This window comes from Perca fluviatilis, chromosome 5 (genome assembly GCF_010015445.1).
Source record: "Perca fluviatilis chromosome 5, GENO_Pfluv_1.0, whole genome shotgun sequence".
Taxonomy (NCBI): domain Eukaryota; kingdom Metazoa; phylum Chordata; class Actinopteri; order Perciformes; family Percidae; genus Perca; species Perca fluviatilis.
In genome coordinates this window covers 33,057,882-33,075,584 of record NC_053116.1, presented here as the reverse complement: position 1 = coordinate 33,075,584, position 17,703 = coordinate 33,057,882, and the positions used below count along the sequence as shown (strand labels likewise).

Sequence of the window (17,703 nt, the reverse complement as noted above, 5' to 3'; positions counted from 1 at the left end):
CGCTCACTGGTGGCATTTCATAGGCCTGCGGGCACTTTTGCACTCATTGCTTTGGACCTCTCCATTTTCACACACCTGTCCTATGCCTCTGACTGAGCATGAACTCAGCACACATGCTCTCTGGACCTTTCAGGACACTATGATACCACTCGTGCTTAAACTACTATTACTATAGTGTTACTACTGTAGCCTAACAACATCTTAGTTCCACGTATTAAGCTGTGAAGTCAGTAACAGGAAGAGCAATAAGACCTCCCTAAGAAGCAGAGATGGAAAATAACGAATTACAATTAATCACGTAACGTTACTGTAATTGAGTATTTTATTTTTTTTTTTACTCTAACTTTTTAAAGTAGTTTTTAAAATCTGTAATTTTACTTTTACTTAGTTTTGTTTGAAGCATTGTTTTTTGCTACATTTTAAATCACAGAAAGTAAATTAGAAAGGTCTCTAACGTTGCTTCGGCAAAGTGTCAACAAACTGAAATGGAAAGCTCAATTTGGCTTTGTGCCCTTTTCAAATTGCAAAAGACTGATTTAATTAAATAGGTATAATTATAAATAGGATATTAAATAAGTATAATTATACAAAAGTATATATCTCCCCTCCTATCAAAAAGCAACTAAGTAATATTTACTCTGAGTGTATTTTAAATGAGCTACTTTTCACTTTTATGAGTAGATTTTTATACCGGTAATTTTGCTTGTACTTTACTAAAAGTTCATCAAAGTAATAGTACTTTTACTTAGGTAGAATATTTTTGTACTCTTTCCACCTCTGCTAAAAATAAACTAAATCGTCTGCTCAACTTTTACTAAGGCCTACACATACACACACACACATACACACACACACACACACACACACACACGCACACACACACACACAAATTAAGAAACTAGAAACACAGGGCGTGCTTTGGTTTCAGTGTAGCTACAATCTATTCCATTATTTTAACTAGCACTTTCACACGTGGTGATTATTCGATGACACTCAGGAGTAGTTCAGCACCTGATTTTTGTCAAACATTTCAGAGGTAATAAAGTAATTTGCCCAGGGCGTCCATAAAGCAAGTATGAACACCCCATGATCTCATTTTCATTCCAGTCAGCCATGGTGACCTCTAAACAGTTCACTTACTTTTTTTTTTAAAAGTAGGCTATTTTATGACCAAGATGGTGTAGGTTTCTATTAGGCCTAAAAGGCCTTTTGTTTTTTGTTTGCAGATCGTTTGATGCACAGTGGCGTGGATTACTTTTACATGCAAAGTGAGCAAAGTGATTATAAGAATGGACAATTGACAAGATTCGTCTGTATTATTATTTATTAATATAGTGAAGTTGCGAGACTTTTCCATCAAAATAAATAACTTATAATTAAACATATCTTCCTTATGAACCCCCCTTTTTTATGAATCCACCTTTCCTCCAGCTTGATGGAGAGACATTGTCACATATTATGATGGTTTACAACTTACCATGGAATCTCAAAGGAAAACAAAACTTAATTTAGGCAGGGGAAGGAGAGAGAGAGAGCATGCCATTCAGACAATAACATGCGCGGGAAAATGAGGGCGGAGAGAGGAGGAGCAGAGAGAGGAGGAGGGGGGTGGGGGAGGGGAGTAAATGGAAGTCTTTTATCACTAGTTTCCCACATCCTGTGAACGGCTGCAGACGCGGCCACCCAATTTGAAAGAATGCGAGGAATGCATCTATTCTCCCCAGCGCGCTTTGATGCGCAGCCAGTTGAGAGGCATTGTCAGGCAACTCAAATAAAGCCCATAGTCTTCACTTCAACTAATAAAACTCTGTGTTTAATGTGCAAATAATCAGGTAAATGGCAGGGGGTAAGAATAGCTGGAATGCAATTGATGAACTGCTCTCAGGTTGTACGTGTCTCGTCGTGCAACGTCTTTATTAATAAGCCATGTGGAAGCTTTAGTGCAGCCAATAATAGTCTGTTGCTGTTCTCAAATGCAGACAAAGGTGGAGAAGAGTGAACAGTTCCAAAAACACATTAACAGAGACAATCGATATCAAATACGGCAAAATTATATCTTTTGAAATAGAATAGAATATGCATCCAGTTTCAGTAACTTGATACACTCCTCGTGTTTTGTGAAGCATAGTCTGGTCATCTTATTCTCTGAGTCAGTTTCCCGCGAACGGAGAAGACAAGAGGGGAGACCATGGGGGAGACTTGGCTTTGAATTAGCATTTCCCTTCAACTTGAATTCATAATCACTACTCAGTTTTATTTATTTAATTTTTTTTTTAGCGCGTTTTTATTCCCGCCACGTCCGTATATGGCCCAGCCAGCATAGCCGGTTATGAGGTTGGCTTTCTTTTCATTTGGTGATTGACGTACGTTTGGAGTGCGTATGTGCAGTCCTATTGGTGCAGAGAGTGGAAAGGGGCGGTGAAACATTGACGTCAGAGCGTGCTGTAACGCCCTCTTACTACTGCCTTATAACCGTCCTCCCCCCCTACTAGTTGTTTCCAAGAGCCGGTGTCCGACTGAAGCATCGCACTGTACACCGTCTTCTCTGTTTATATCGTATAACTGTTTACAAAACATTGCGGGAAACAACAGGGGTTTCGCTTTAGGTTTAAATGTGAACTCAGTTAACCCGGGACGAAGTTTTTGGCTATATTTCCTTGGATCACAAGCGCCTTTTCTTCTATCCGGATGAAAGGATCCCTACCGCATTTTTGTTTCTGCAACGTGGACTGTAAGCTCTACACGGGAGACGGGAGAGCCGTACTATCGGAATAAAACTACTGTTGTAAACCAAGAAAACACGAAGAACACAAACGTCGTAGGCCTGTGGTGGATATCCTCAAAGGAATGTTGCTGTCCAAGCTCAATTCTCTGGCCCACATCTCCACTGTTGACATGCCGGCGAAAATCCAGCTCCAAGTTCATCAAGGTTAGAAGCCCCTTTTTTCCCCCCACATCGTTTCATCATGGAGGACGGGGATGCAGCAATGGCTGGCAGCCCGCTTAGCGTGGCTCAGTCCACACATACTACTAACGTTACCTGCTAATGTTCAAGGACGCACTTCGTTTAAGCATAATTTCAATTAACAACATATTATCCTTATTATTACTGTGTTCTGATATCTTAATACGTTGCTGTGCTATACGCACAGCCGTGTTTACAGAGGGACTAGCATGGTTTCTTCCGTGGTATTTACCGGCTGTGTTTATATTTTTTTTTTTGCAGTGAAGGAGAAGGAGCCTTTCGAGAAGCTGTATCAGGTCGGCGCGGTGCTGGGCAGCGGCGGCTTCGGCACTGTCTACTCCGGTACAAGGATAACCGACGGAGCTCCGGTTAGTAACGTTAATTCCTTATGTGTTATTACAAATACGACATGTTGCACTTTATACCAGCTGCTTTGTACGCAAGTCATTTGACGCGGTTTCTTCTTTGCTCTGTAGGTCGCTGTCAAACATGTGGCCAAGGACAGAATCTCCGACTGGGGAGAGCTGGTAAGAAACGATATACAAAAACCGTGTTATACTATTATTAGCGTTAATATCGACCTAACAGCCATTATTCTGTATAGCTATAATGTTGTTGGCACGTCCATATGTAATAAATACTAAATATGTGTTATTGTTGTCTTTTCAGCCTAATGGCTCCCGGGTCCCTTTGGAGATTGTGCTGTTGAAGAAAGTAGGGACGGGCTTCCGTGGCGTTATCAAAATGCTAGACTGGTTCGAGCGACCGGACAGCTTCATCATCGTGATGGAGAGGCCCGAAAACGTCAAGGACCTGTTCGACTTCATCACGGAGAAAGGTGCCTTACCGGAGGAGCTCGCGCGGAGCTTTTTCCGCCAGGTGCTGGAGGCTGTGCGGCACTGCCATAACTGCGGCGTGGTGCACCGGGATATCAAAGACGAGAACATTCTCATCGACCTCCGCACCGGAGAGATGAAGCTTATTGACTTCGGATCTGGAGCCCTGCTCAAAGACACCATATACACAGACTTTGATGGTGAGTAATCAATGCTCAAAACATGCTGTGATGTGTCATTTTTTAAAATATCTTTATCTTTATCGGAAAACACTAGGGGAGATATATATATATATTTTTTTTAATGTCACAGCCATTTCCGTAGACCAGTGAACCTCTTTAGTCTTATGATTTGTGCCCACACACCCCAACAGGAATTCCTAGGTTGTGTCATCTCCCCCCCCCCACACACACACACACACACACACACACACAGCAGCCTATTAATACTGGCTGAGCAGCATTGCCTTTGCTTTGGCGCCCCCCATAGGAGGGAAGCTGCATTTTTTACAACTCAAAGTTTGTAAACAAAGTCACATGTCCGCTCCCCCTCCCACACACACATAATCTCTCTTATGCACACACACACCGCCTGTCACGCTCCCTGGCACCTGAGCTCAGATAATAGCCTCAGATACAGCTCAGCTTTACATTTGCCATTTAACTCCCCATCTGCATAGCTGTTATTTTTATTTTATTTTTTATCAATTTGACTCGAGAATACAATCAGTCAGTGCTCTAACATATCTGATAGTTGTGTTGATTTGTGCATTATTGTTAAATGAGCTCACAGTTTTAAAAAAAAATATATATATTTTTTTTTATTTCCTCCCACCTGACAGGCACAAGAGTGTACAGCCCACCGGAGTGGATCAAATATCATCGCTATCATGGACGCTCTGCCACAGTTTGGTCCCTGGGGGTCTTGCTGTATGACATGGTGTGTGGGGACATTCCATTTGAACACGACGAGGAGATCACAAGAGGACAGGTCCTTTTCCGGAGGAGGATCTCCACAGGTAAATTCACATTGCAATGATACACGTTCTAGCTTTTTTTTTTTTTGCGTTGACAGCCAGGTGTGCAATATTTCATGCTCCTAGTTTATTGCTCCAGACTTATTGGTTGTCCTCCCTCCCATCCTCCTTCAGAATGCCAGCAGCTGATCAAGTGGTGTCTGTCTCTGCGGCCAGCTGACCGTCCATCCTTCGAGGACATCGTCAATCACCCGTGGCTGCAGAGCACGTCCTCCTCTGTAGTCCCGTCCACGGTGCAGACAGAGAAGACGAACACGGAGATCAGGCTGCACAGCATCAGCCACGAGCCCGCAGCCTTCACGCCCACCCCTGTGGCTGTGGCTCGGTGATGGAGGCAAACAGGGCTGCTCAGGTCTGAACTGGACCGCACTGATCCAAGAGGCTATTACAAAAGACTTATGTAACCGACTTGAAGCAGAGAGGAGGGGAGCGGTCCTGACACTGGTGAGAGCAATGTGTAAAGGACTACCCACAGAGAAAAAACCCAGGTCATGACAAAACCATCATGTCTTTTTTCAACCTGGCAGGACAGACCCTCTCCACCCCAATTACATGACTTTCCCAGCCGTTGACTGGCGTCGGTAGGAGGGCATGCTCTGTATGCACAGACACCTGCGTTGAGCAAATCCAGTACACGCACTCGCTGTTTCTGCTGAATGAACAGTCTGCGCTGTACTCTGCTCTCTCTCTCCCTCTGTTCTCTCTGTCGCAGCAGGATGGGAAGAGCAGAGGCGTTGGCAAAGAGGAGCGTTGATTCTCAACAACAACAAGAAAAAGTGCCTTCTGTGAGATTGTTGGAGGACCCTGAAAATACTTGAATTCGTGAAAGCAAATAAGGCTCTTCTTCTCAGAGACATTTTTGCTCCTTACTCCGTACAAAGGCTTTATATTGTTCATTGCTGTTTTTTCCTCTCATGGGCCTAGATCAGTAAAGCCTATGTCATTTTACAACCACTGCTATCACTACGTCTAGTACTCCAATGTCATTAGCAACCAGACAACCTCATAGCTCCGGCTGCAGCAAACCTGTGCAAACGAATCATAAAAAAGAAACACTGGACTTACCTCACTCTATTTACTACAGCATCCACCTCTACTCTACAACCTCCACTTCCTCTTCTTCTCTTGTTGTACTGTATACAACACAAGGTTCACATCCACCGGAATGCACACCACAATGCAAACGTAACCATACCGAAATACAACATCCTCTGCTCTTCACTTTTCAATTTTTTTTATTTTATTTTATTTTTATGTTTAAACAGTGCCTCACACAGGTCTTACAATTCGGTGGGTCAAGAATTGTAAATAATAATGATATTTATTATTGCTGTGACTTCTTTCTCACACTCAATGAGCGCAGAATTTATTTATTTATTTATGAGAGAATTTCGGCTGTCTGTATTGTATTTCATTCCACAGTCACATAAGGGCCCACAGATTATTTAAAAGAAACAAAGACGAGATGAATTTTTTTTTTTTTGTAAACCATATTTATGGCTTGGAATTTGAAAAGAGCAGATGTGTTTGTGGGTATGTTTGTGTATGTAATATACATAACGTGTAAATAGTCCCAAAAGCACTTCCATCTTAATGTATCTAAACATTGAACGTCTACTGATGGTAACTGGTTTTGTCACGCTGTTGTCTGCTGTGTGAGCAAATGAATTTCGAATGTTGGGTGTGTGTGTGTGTGTGTGTGTGTGCGCGTGCAAATGTCATGTTTGTGTGTGAGATGTGAAAATGAGAAAACTTCTAGTTTGAATGCAGCTTGGATTGTTGTTTTTTCATCCATTCAAATTAGAATTGTAAATTATGTTAGAAACTATTTTTATACGATTTCAATAAATATTTTTTTAACAATGACACTTGACTCCTTTGTATTGCCTCAAGTAACAGTATGTATCACGTGTCAGAGTGAAACAACTTGTGCTAGGATAGAATTTATTTATTTAAAAAAAGTTTAAAGAACTGCAGTACATATGGCATTTAAACACATAAATAGAATTTACTAGGTCAGGTTATACAATTCTCTAGGCAGGTTTCCTGTTTGACACCTCTGTAGAAAAGCAGCAAATACGGAGAACCGATGAAGAGATAAGAGAAGAGAGGCTGACAGAAGGTAGATGGCAACGAAAAGGGGCAGGGTGCTTACATGTTGAAGAAAACAAGCTCAAAACGTTCTCAGAATTGACTTTCTATTACAAACCGATATTTAAGAATGGAAAACAGCACTGACTATATTTATCGATAGAATAATTGTTCATTCATACAGAACTTAGACTTGTATTTGTCTGAGAGGGTACTTGATATTGAAGAGTTATTATCCTGATATAAGTTGGAGCTTGACAAGGTGATCTGAAATGGCTGAAGCATTTACCCAATGAGTTATCGTAAAATATACACATGCAGGAACAGAGGACAGTGTGCATGCTTATCCCACAGAGCGAAATTAGACAGATCAGGATTTCAGCTCTGTTAAACCACTGCTAAGGGTTTGATTAGAAATTTCTCAATGCTTCTGTTAAGTATTTACATATAGCCATATACTGGATGTTCCGTATTATATGCATTGATATGGGCTAAAATAACCAAGGAGCATGGCTGGATTAGCCTGTAAGAGGACCCTGGCCTGGGGCAAACATTGTCTTTTTGGGCCCCTGTTGCTCCCTACCTTCATTAGATGACCTAATAATCAGTACTCCTAATGTTGCAGTATGACCTGATCCCATGTCAACACAGTGTAAACTAATATTAAGTCTTAGATCTAGGGCCCCAAAGATAAGGCAATAATGCAGGACACCTTAATTGATATTGTACATCTTAAAGAAGTCAATAGTACTGTAATTTAAAGCGTAACTCTCTCCAAAATGCAACCTAGGGTCTTTTTGTGAATGTACCCGAGTCAAACTTTAGTTTAAAAGCATAATTACGATGGAAACACCACTTTTACACAGAGTTTACTAAAAATGAAAAGTTTTGAACAATTCACTTTAGCTGTTTGTGTTTCCGGTCGCCGCCACCTTGTCAGTCAAAAAGTGTCAATCTCCAAATGCGACCTAACAGGGAGGAGAGTAAAGATGGAAATCTCCTAAAGCTTAGTTCCACATAAATGCACGGATAATTTGTTGTTTTGTCATTAGTGAAAAACAATATTGACCTTGTAGTTGAAAAAGGAGCCTCATATAAGAATGACATTTCCTCCTACGGAGTCCGTTCATTCGCATTCGGAGATCGACACTTTTTGACTGACAAGATGGCCGATAGCGTAAACACCAACAGCTAAAGTGAGTCGTTCAAAACCTTTCTTTTTAGTAAACTTAAGTGTACTTCTTATAGCATCAGTTGTAAGCTACGAGGTAGTCTCACATTGCCAGACCTACCTCCACAGTGCTGCAGAGGCGGGTCTGGCTAGTCCACACAGCATTCCGGGATGGGTGAGAAACGTGCTCTGGTTTATTGGCATTTCTTTAAACCAATCACAATCGCACAGAGCCCTGGTGCCGCTGCGAAATAGCCTCGGGAGGGAACTTGTGTTGGTGGAACATGTGTACGTTCAAAAGTTGTTTTAGTCGTGCGATAGAAAACTCAGATTGGACATCCTAGATGTCTGGATTTACCCTGCAGAGATCTGAGGAACAGTTAACATAGTTCTCATACATCCTCAACGGACATCTGGCTGAAAAGAAGGACAAATTACGGAGAAATCGCGGAAGTGGAAGGTCATAGATATAGACTAGCCATACGGTAATAACCCTCTGTCCGTTCATCAGCTGGAATGTGGGCCACAGCTTGTCTACATGGGTTTAACCCTTATGTGGTGTTCATATTTTTGTTACACAGCCAATGTTCCCAGGTCTGGTGGACCCACCACATTATTAGGCTTTTAAATCAATACAGCCATAACAATTTATGTAAAAATACTTAATAGATGTTTACTTTAGCTCACTTACCAATGATATATATACATCATTTATGGTTCATATTTGCCATTTACCCCTGTGAGATCACATTTATGATCATATGATCTTTTTTCGTTTTTTGTGAGAAAATAAGGAAATTCAATTATAAAAAAGGTTAAAAAAAAATAGAAACAATATTTTTGATCATTATGGGTGCTTATTTCTCACTTTGTGTGGGAATAGCAGGTGCAGAAAGACAACATAGTTTCATAGCACCTACAATTAGACCCAAACACCTCATATGTAATATTTATGTGTAGGGGGGGGATGTACCATGTGCAATCATTGAAAATAAGTACATTTTTATGTTCTTCAAAGAAAATGAGCCAAGGCCAATGAGTTTGAGTTAGAAGAAATAGCGAATAGCATCATTTTTCTTTTAGCAAAAATTGAAAATGGGTCCCACAGACCCAAACACCACATGCGGGTTAATACTTCCAACAAGCTGCAGATGCTCTTGTGAGTTAATCTAGACGTCTCAGTGGCGATAATGACCGGCAGGCAGCAGCCTATCATGGATCCGCTCTCTTGGATAGATAAGAGTTGTAGGTTTAATCAGTTGGGATGCTCCTGTGGGACTCCTGGCCTCACCGCTAATCTTCCTTGAGACAGCGATGCTGTGACCCCACCAGCGGCAAAACAAAGATTTACACAACAGCAAATTACATTGAGGCTGGAAACGCTGCTGCTGCCCGTCAGCCCCTGTCAGTGCCTGTCAGGTGAATACAATGTGTGTGTTTACCAGCTGTGAGTCGAATGGATGGAAGGGGGACTGAAATAAAAGGATCCAGATGGAAGACACAATGCCAGTCTTCATTCTCAGACACGTTTCAAGTCATAAATATACCAGATCAAAGTCCTGCATTCGCTACATGCAAAGGTATTTTTGTATCAGATAATAATAGACAGAGGCCATCAAAAGGAAACCAGTCCTAAAAATAAAATGTCATCTTCAGCATGAATTAGTAGTGTCAGTCATCAGTAATCCTTATGATCTGATGCTGGCTTTCTTCTGCAAGTATCAAACTTCAAAATTTCCCTGAAGCGATAACCAGTGTGTCGGAGACCACAGGTTGTTTTCCACGAATTACATCACCCTTTAGTTCCTCTCTCATTCTGAGAACCACATCAGACTCCTCTGCATGTCGGCTGGTGTTGTTATGAACGTCCTAAAATGCAGCCAAGACGTGCTGCTGTTCCAAATGTTCCAAAAAGTATTTCAGCTGGAAAGCAGGACTTCAACTAAAGAACCTTCTACTTCTATAGCCTTGGTTTAGTTGGAGATGCAAAATGGCTGGCAGGTCATCATTAAACAAAAACTAAAGATATAGTCTATTTGTTTGAGGTTAAAGAGGCTATAATTGATATTTCTTTATTAACAATGCAATAAATGACAATGTGAAAACAATGTAACGTGATGTGCAATGTGAAAAGGGGTCACTCGAAGTGACCTACAGAGAATAATCAGCTGAATCTGCATTTACAGCGAGTTTCAGCTCATTGTTTAGCTGTCCGGACCATAACTTTAAAGTTTTGGTTCACTCTCACCGCTCTGATAGCGTTGTTTTCGGCTGCAGCAGGCAGTGTTGCAATGGATAAACTCTGTAAACCCACCGTACACAAAGTCAGACAAACACAGTCAGCAATTAGCTGGCCAGCAAGACGCCCGCAATTATATCATAGTGGTGCCCCGTAACTGCAGGATGTGTTAATATGTAACGTTTGCTAACCAGTTCTCCATATACAGTACTTAAAATGTGATATGTCAGTGTTGTGTTCACAACTTGTTCCGCTGCTTCCAAGAGGCCAAAAAACAACAACACTTATTGTAGGTTTAAATTAATAATTTGAAATTTTGGAAATATGTCTGTTAAAAATAATGCTGCAGCCGGCAGCCACTTAGCTTAGCATAAGACTGAAAACCTTGTGCAAAGACAAAACAACCTGCCTTCCAGCACTAAAGCTCATTATAATCTTGTTTGTTTGATCGGTGCTAAAAACCAAAGTGTAAAAAGAAGTTGGGGTTTTACAGGGAAGTCATATGCCACACTGTTTCTTGGTCAGATGCAATGATTCCCTGCAGTTATCACTTGTTGCCTGCCAACCTGATGAAAAATAATTTAGGACGTCTTGTAAAACTCAGGCTAGCTTGCTGATTACCCCTGTTTCGTAGTCTTTATGCTAAGCTAAGCTAACCGGCTGCTGGCTGTACCTTTATATTTACCGGAAACACAATGAGAGTGGTGTCTATCTTCTCATCTAACTCTTGCAAAGAAAGTAAATAAGCCTCTTTCCCAAAATGTCAAACTATTCCTGTAAATCTTAAATATAAGTATGCATTTAGGGTAGTTGTAGCTAGACACTACAGTTATCTGTGCTGTCCTATTACTCATTGTTTGTTGACCCTCTGGGTTTTCCCTGCACATGTGGAGGGACTTAATATGCAAACTGTCTTTAGAGTCAAATTCTGAGTTGGGTATTTGCGTTGGTGAGTCACTCTCTCCCTCCGCACGCAGTTCACTTGACTATCTTAGTTCAACACTGAGTCATCACAGAAATGGGACACAGTCAAAAAAGTAACCGGAGACATTTTAGAACAACTCTGTCTGTTTAGCTTTCAGAAGAAAAGACACATTGATAATTCATTCGTGTCTCGTTCTCTGATGTGTGATAATGAGCCATTGGGTGTCATTTGTTTGGATCACATTACAGAGGCTGGGCTGCAACATGTTCTTCCCACCCTCAGCAGGCGTTATTGACCCGAAACTTCTCACCGCCTCATCAGTAAGAGCTGATTGGCTCATCTTTGTGTTCTTCTCTTAAGTCGTGTGCTTCACCTTCTTTTCATGAAAAAGAAAAAAAGAGCGCCCAGCTGTTGCACAATCACTCTCTGAGCCGGAGCTGTTAGGCAATGTTCTCAGGAACTCCCTTTAAACCCTCGCCCCCCAGCTCCCAGCTCCCATCTTTCTCTGTCTCTCTATCTCTCTCTCTCTCTCTCTCTCTCTCTTTCTCTATCTGCCTATCTGCCTATCTACCTGCTTGATATACACTACAGGCACAGACACACACATTCTTACAGATGAACGGGGAATCATGTGTACTGGTTTAAGTCTGTAAATTATGATGTTGAGGAACGGGCCTACACACATGCACCATACACGTATGCATCAGTGGTGAAATATGCAGCGTTTGGCTGTGCAGTAAGGAATGTGTAATAGATTAAAAAAGGTGGGACAATCATAAATTAATACGGTTAATACCTCAATCAAAGCAAAATAGGTAGGTCTGATTAAAAGTCATTATAAAAGCTTTCAAGAGCACACACTGTACTTTTGAGGGCCTTTAATCATTCCTGCAACACCTGACTATAATTGAAACCTAATCCCTGGGGTGGAAAATAAGAAAGTACATTTACTTACTTACTTTTAAAATAGGAAATAGTAAACATATTACCTCACAACTTATTAGAACTGGTTGCTGCTCAAAACATATGATATGGTCATAAAATATGAACTTGGTTCCTTGGACTGACTGCACAATATCTATTAGCCTCAGTGCCAGATGGCAATAGATGTAATGCATGCACTCAATGCAATAGCACATACAAATGCAATTATAGTATTTTAGACCTGCCCAGTGGGGACTTGGATTCTTTACTGTTGAGGATAGAGGCAGCCAATGTCGAATTTGACATCTATAATAATGCTTTTCGCTTCTTTGTGGGTCTACACTCAATTACAGTTTTTTTCGATTGCTAAACGACAGTGGTCACAGCTGAAGCCACATGTGCATAACTCTAACCGCAGTCTGCATTACCAAGGGTCTAGCTAAACAGTTCGCGTGACCTGAAAAAACTCATTCCAAGCAACACAACTCTTCACACGTCTCAAACAGGCTCAGTGCAGCGAAACACTTCGAACAGTCCTCATCGAGACAACGCACACTGTCACTCAGAACACACTGAGAGAAAAAAACACTAGCTTCAAACACCAATACACAAATTAAAAACTTGTAATCTTTACAGTTTGAATAATTTCAGTGACTTCACCCACATTACTGTAATATTTTCTTCAAAGAAAAGATTGAATTTCATTCATGACATCCATCATTTGGTAGCATACCAGTTATTTAGGTAAACGAGAAACAAAAAGAAAAGAAAAAACAAAAATGACGTGCAACATTATGATTTTGTGTACTATCTTATTTTTTATTTTTGTTGCTGGTGTTTTTGTTTAGGTTATTTTGCTAATTTTTGTTATTTGTTTGCTAGTTTTGTCCTTCTTAGGCTATATGATATGTATATAGTATATTTATATGTGCTGTGTATATAATTAGGCACAGTTCACTCTAATTTTCATTGTCTCTTTTAAAGTTACTGTAACTGGGCAGAGCCCTCTGTTGTGTTTTGATTAGAATAATTTCAAAGAAAGGAGCTCATGCCTTTGAGAGGGGAATATGCGTCAGTAATTCATGATTAACTGTGCTGTATGTAATGTATTTTGAAAAAAAAAAGTAATTTAAATCATTTCCGGAAAAAAAAGTTACAAACTAAAGGTATGTAATAGTAACAAAGAATTGTGGGCTAATCCAGCCTCCCTCGATGTCCTCTCTTGCCATGCACCTGGGGGAGAATTTTCTGGAGTGCCTTATCCATCCCTGGGAGTCCTCTGGACTTGTGTCCCCACATACGGCACTCATAGCTTCCAATAGCAACATTTGGTAATGTGGGTGATGACCATACACTTTCCATCTCCAGGCAGAGAAAAACTCCTCTATTGGGTTGAGGAACCCTAACCCATTAAGGTGAATGATGAAGTGTGTACAAACTTTTGACTGGTACTACATGTGTTCACTAACCAGTCTAAAACAGGACCCCTGCTTAGGCTTATAGCTGAAATTGCAAACAGCAGCGTTTGCAATGCACCGGGCTGAAATCCAATCTGTTTTGAATGTGCGGTCGACAGTTTTGACAGCAGTGTGTTAGCATTTGAAACAAAAGTGCTGTAGATCCAGTATTGCGCAGGTTGTGGTTAAAGCCATGGAATAAGTGTGTAGACTTTTGAAAACTGCGTTCAAGCTATGAAAAATGAACTAGAGTTTGGTCCACATGAACTGCTTCTGTGCAGACAGTGGTTAGAGTTTTGCACATGGGCCTTCAGCTGGGCCCACTGTTTTTTAGCAATCAAAAAAACCACAGTAATGGCTATGCTTTTCTATGTAGGATTCTTACTCAGAGGACAATGGTAACAAGCATCTTTGTCTTACTGTTACTGTTTAGTTTTTCTTTTTTCTTTAATGCATGTGAGACTGGGATGCGTTATTGTACTTTCTTTTTTTAAGCTATCTATCTATCTATCTATCTATCTATCTATCTATCTACCTACCTACCTACCTACATATCTATGTATCTATCTATCTATCTATCTATCTATCTATCTATCTATCTATCTATCTATCTATCTATCTATCTATCTATCTACCTACCTACCTACCTACCTACCTACCTATCTATCTATCTATCTATCTATCTATCTATCTATCTATCTATCTATCTATCTATCTATCTGTCTATCTATCTATCCAGCCTCAAAGACATTATACTTTTTTCACAGACTGAGTTGTACTGTTTATGTAGAGAACTGATGGACTGCCTCTTTAACTTCACGCACACATTTGAAACAGAAATTAAGGTCACAACAACCTCATGAAGGCAGAAGTACATGAATACACACAGACTCACACACACACACACACACACACACACACACACACACACACACACACACACACATACACATACACACATTCAGTCAGTAGTGGCTGGTGGCCAGCCAGTGTCTGTGTCACTTCTTCCAGCAGAACTGAGGGTGTGATGCTCCAGTAAAGGGTCGAGCTGAACTGCCTGTGTGTGTGTGTGTGTGTGTGTGTGTGTGTGTGTGTGTGTGTGTGTGTGTGTGTGTGTGTGTGTGTGTGTGTGTGTGTGTGTGTGTGTGTGGAGGGGGTATTCAGTCACCAGACTGTCGGGCCTCCCTGGCTGCTATGCTTAATCAAATTTAGTATTTGTCTGTTGTCAGACTGAAAAAAAAATGACTTTCCACAGATCAGCTCAGACTTTCCATCTCTTCACAGTCGAATGAGTCACACAGTGATGTAGTGGTAAAGGTGGATCAAACTATGGCCACCAGCTGCTGATCATGACAGGGAAACAGCCAATAAAACCTCAATGTACCCCTTTGTCCTTTAGTACCACAGATTACCATGATTAAGTAGCATGTTTGTTGCCAATAAAAGCAATGTGATGTAGCTGGAAAACAAGCCTTTAATGCTATTTTTGAATGTTTATCTTGATAAAAACTGAACATACTATGTTGCACTAAATGTATGTATATAAATATATGTATACATCTCCATGGAATATTGTAAAAGGGATACTGGTTACCTACAGACTCCTGTTTATGAATAGTCTGATCTGCACTCTATACTGTTGTGAGTTTGGATAGAAGTCATGATGTACTGTAAGGTCTTGTTAGGGCCCGAGCACGAAAGTGTGGTGCTGTTTTTAATTTCATTTCAATAATCGGCAATATATCGATATATGGGAAACCTACTTTGTCTAACTGCTCCTGGGGCGTGAGTCCGATCGGCACGGAAACTTGCACATAGACTCGGAGGACCCTCATGACAAAAAGCTATCAAAAGATTTTTGATAGCTAAAACAACGCAGAAGTTATGGAGGACCGACTTCCTGTAGGTGGGTGTCGAAACAGGAACGGTTGTATCTTGGCAAAAGTTATTCCGATTTACATGAAACTTAGAATGTGTGGTCTACATGTGATATTGCGTCTACCAGTACCCCATGGGCAAGGAGCGAGGGCCCGTCATCGCTGCTTGCAGCTTTAATTATTATTTGTTTTTCTTTCCTTGTGATATGACTGAAAAGTTATGGATAAAATAATCAAATTACTTTACAAATAAAAATGAAATTGCGTCACTAGGCTCTAAAAAGGTGGGTCAAGTAAACACAAGGTGAACTACTGGAATTTCGACTACTAATAATCTCATCGGTTTGTCTCTCAACCTTGTAGGTATCTTAAATAAAGAGTCACCTCCTCTTGCAGCAGATCACAATGCAAAGACAACCCACACAATAGCACGCTGTATTACAATGTAATGTCAGTTAGCCCCACCCATCTGTTACTTCAAGCAGGATAAAACAATTGCGCACAAAACAAAACCAGTATGTTACAGTCAGTAAACAGTCAAATAAAAACTAAGCGATGGACCAACTGGTGTCCATATGATTTAAAGAAGGACATGTCTACCCTTTCATATTATACGCTTTTGAAATTATTATTGCATCATCCCTAAGGTCTTTATTTCCAATGATAGCTATTGCAGACGTGATCCTAACTATCTACCCTGAGTAGTTAGCACAGAGCAATGGAGTACTCTCAGAGCACCACTGATGATGCATCTGTAGATTCATTGCAAATAGAGTGTGAAATTGATGAAAGCAAACACAGCAGCACGGCATTTGTTCATTAACTCATGTTCCCACAGCGAGGTTATGTATTGCCTCATTAGGTAAACATGTTTTTCTCTGTCTTCAGGGCTAAATTCCTCCTGTTCAGTTAAATTTGCATAAGGCAGTCATTCTCCTTCTCAACTTGTAGTCACATGAAGGCAGTTATGCTGTTGACTTTGTTTTCAAATTTTTATGAATGACTCAGATGTCACAATAAGGGAGGAAGCGAGAGAGAGGGCGGACAGCTCTCGGCCCCACCTCAGAACTCTCTCAACAGCTAAGACGGATCCCACGGGTTGTGGCCATCCCTGTCCTGTGTTACACCTCCAAAACTAACAAGCCTGGACATGGAGGGAGCCCGGAGGTCTATGCTTGAGGTATGAGGAGGTTTGGCCTGAGAAGGCTAAATAAACACGCAGGTGCCATACCACCATATTGTGCAAGTGCTCCTGCTACTGTTACAATCTTTAATTCCCACCCAAATTGTCCATTGGAATTCCCTAGAAAAACAACAGAATTGCTGATAGGAGATTACGGAAACCAGAGAGCATGCATTGACATTTTGGGGTCTGGCTAGTCCAAACAGCATTCCGGGATGGGAGAAAAAAGCGCTCTGGTTCATTGGCATTTCTTAAAAACCTAATCACAATCATCATGGACGGTGCAAAGCACCGCACAGAGCCATGGTGCCACGGGGCCATGGTGCCGCTGCAAAATATCCTTTTGAAGGAACTTGTGTACGTTCAAAAGTTGTTTCAGTCGTGCAACAGAAAACTCAGATTGGACAGATAGTCTAGCTAGCTGTCTGGATTTAACCTGCAGAGATCTGAGGAGCAGATAACCGTAGTCCTCATAAATCCACCAGAGTTTAAACGCACATACGCCCAAAAAGAGTGACATCCGCAAGATTGCTCCGGTGCCGCCGGAAATTCTACCGGATGTCACTCTTTTCGGCCAGATATCCCTTATGTCTGGCACCGGCGCAATCCCGGAAGTGGAACGTTGTGGATATAGACTAACAGTTACTAAGTACATTCTCCATTTGTTCACATCTTATAATATTCATCCTCCACCTTTGTCCAGTTGGTTTACAGATGTAAACATGGCAAGAATTGCATCACTTGACCTAAAGTACATGTCTGGTTCATTACAACTTAGCCTACTTTTGTAGTTTTGGCCATCATTTTAATCGGTTATGATAACATCATGCTCACTAAACTAATTGCTTAGATCAACATCGCTACAACAAAAGCCCCGCGGGGCAAGAAACCCAAACGGTCGGACGATCGGACAAGTTGCTAACAAGCTAATAGTTTAAGTTTTCCGTAAAAACAAAACATTAAGTTTAAAGCTTCTCTGCTGCTTCATCACTACAGGCA

The 17,703-nt window shown here is 41.0% G+C and overlaps 1 protein-coding gene across 1 annotated transcript; it reads left to right on the top strand.

The window, feature by feature from the left end:
- The first annotated feature begins 2,506 nt into the window (after positions 1-2,506).
- Positions 2,507-6,700, top strand: pim1 (Pim-1 proto-oncogene, serine/threonine kinase). Its single transcript, XM_039801586.1, has 6 exons — positions 2,507-2,929; positions 3,227-3,333; positions 3,442-3,492; positions 3,635-4,001; positions 4,643-4,819; positions 4,952-6,700. The coding sequence occupies exons 1-6, from the start codon at positions 2,848-2,850 to the stop codon at positions 5,164-5,166; spliced, it is 999 nt and encodes a 332-aa protein (XP_039657520.1). The 5' UTR covers positions 2,507-2,847; the 3' UTR covers positions 5,167-6,700.
- Positions 6,701-17,703: the final 11,003 nt, after the last annotated feature.

Excerpts from the sequence above, each read along its gene's own strand:
- pim1 (XM_039801586.1), top strand. The coding sequence starts at position 2,848 with ATGTTGCTGTCCAAGCTCAATTCTCTGGCCCACATCTCCACTGTTGAC. Across the intron at positions 3,334-3,441 it reads GGATAACCGACGGAGCTCCG|GTCGCTGTCAAACATGTGGC; the intron begins GTTAGTAACGTT and ends TTTGCTCTGTAG. Across the intron at positions 4,002-4,642 it reads CATATACACAGACTTTGATG|GCACAAGAGTGTACAGCCCA; the intron begins GTGAGTAATCAA and ends CCCACCTGACAG.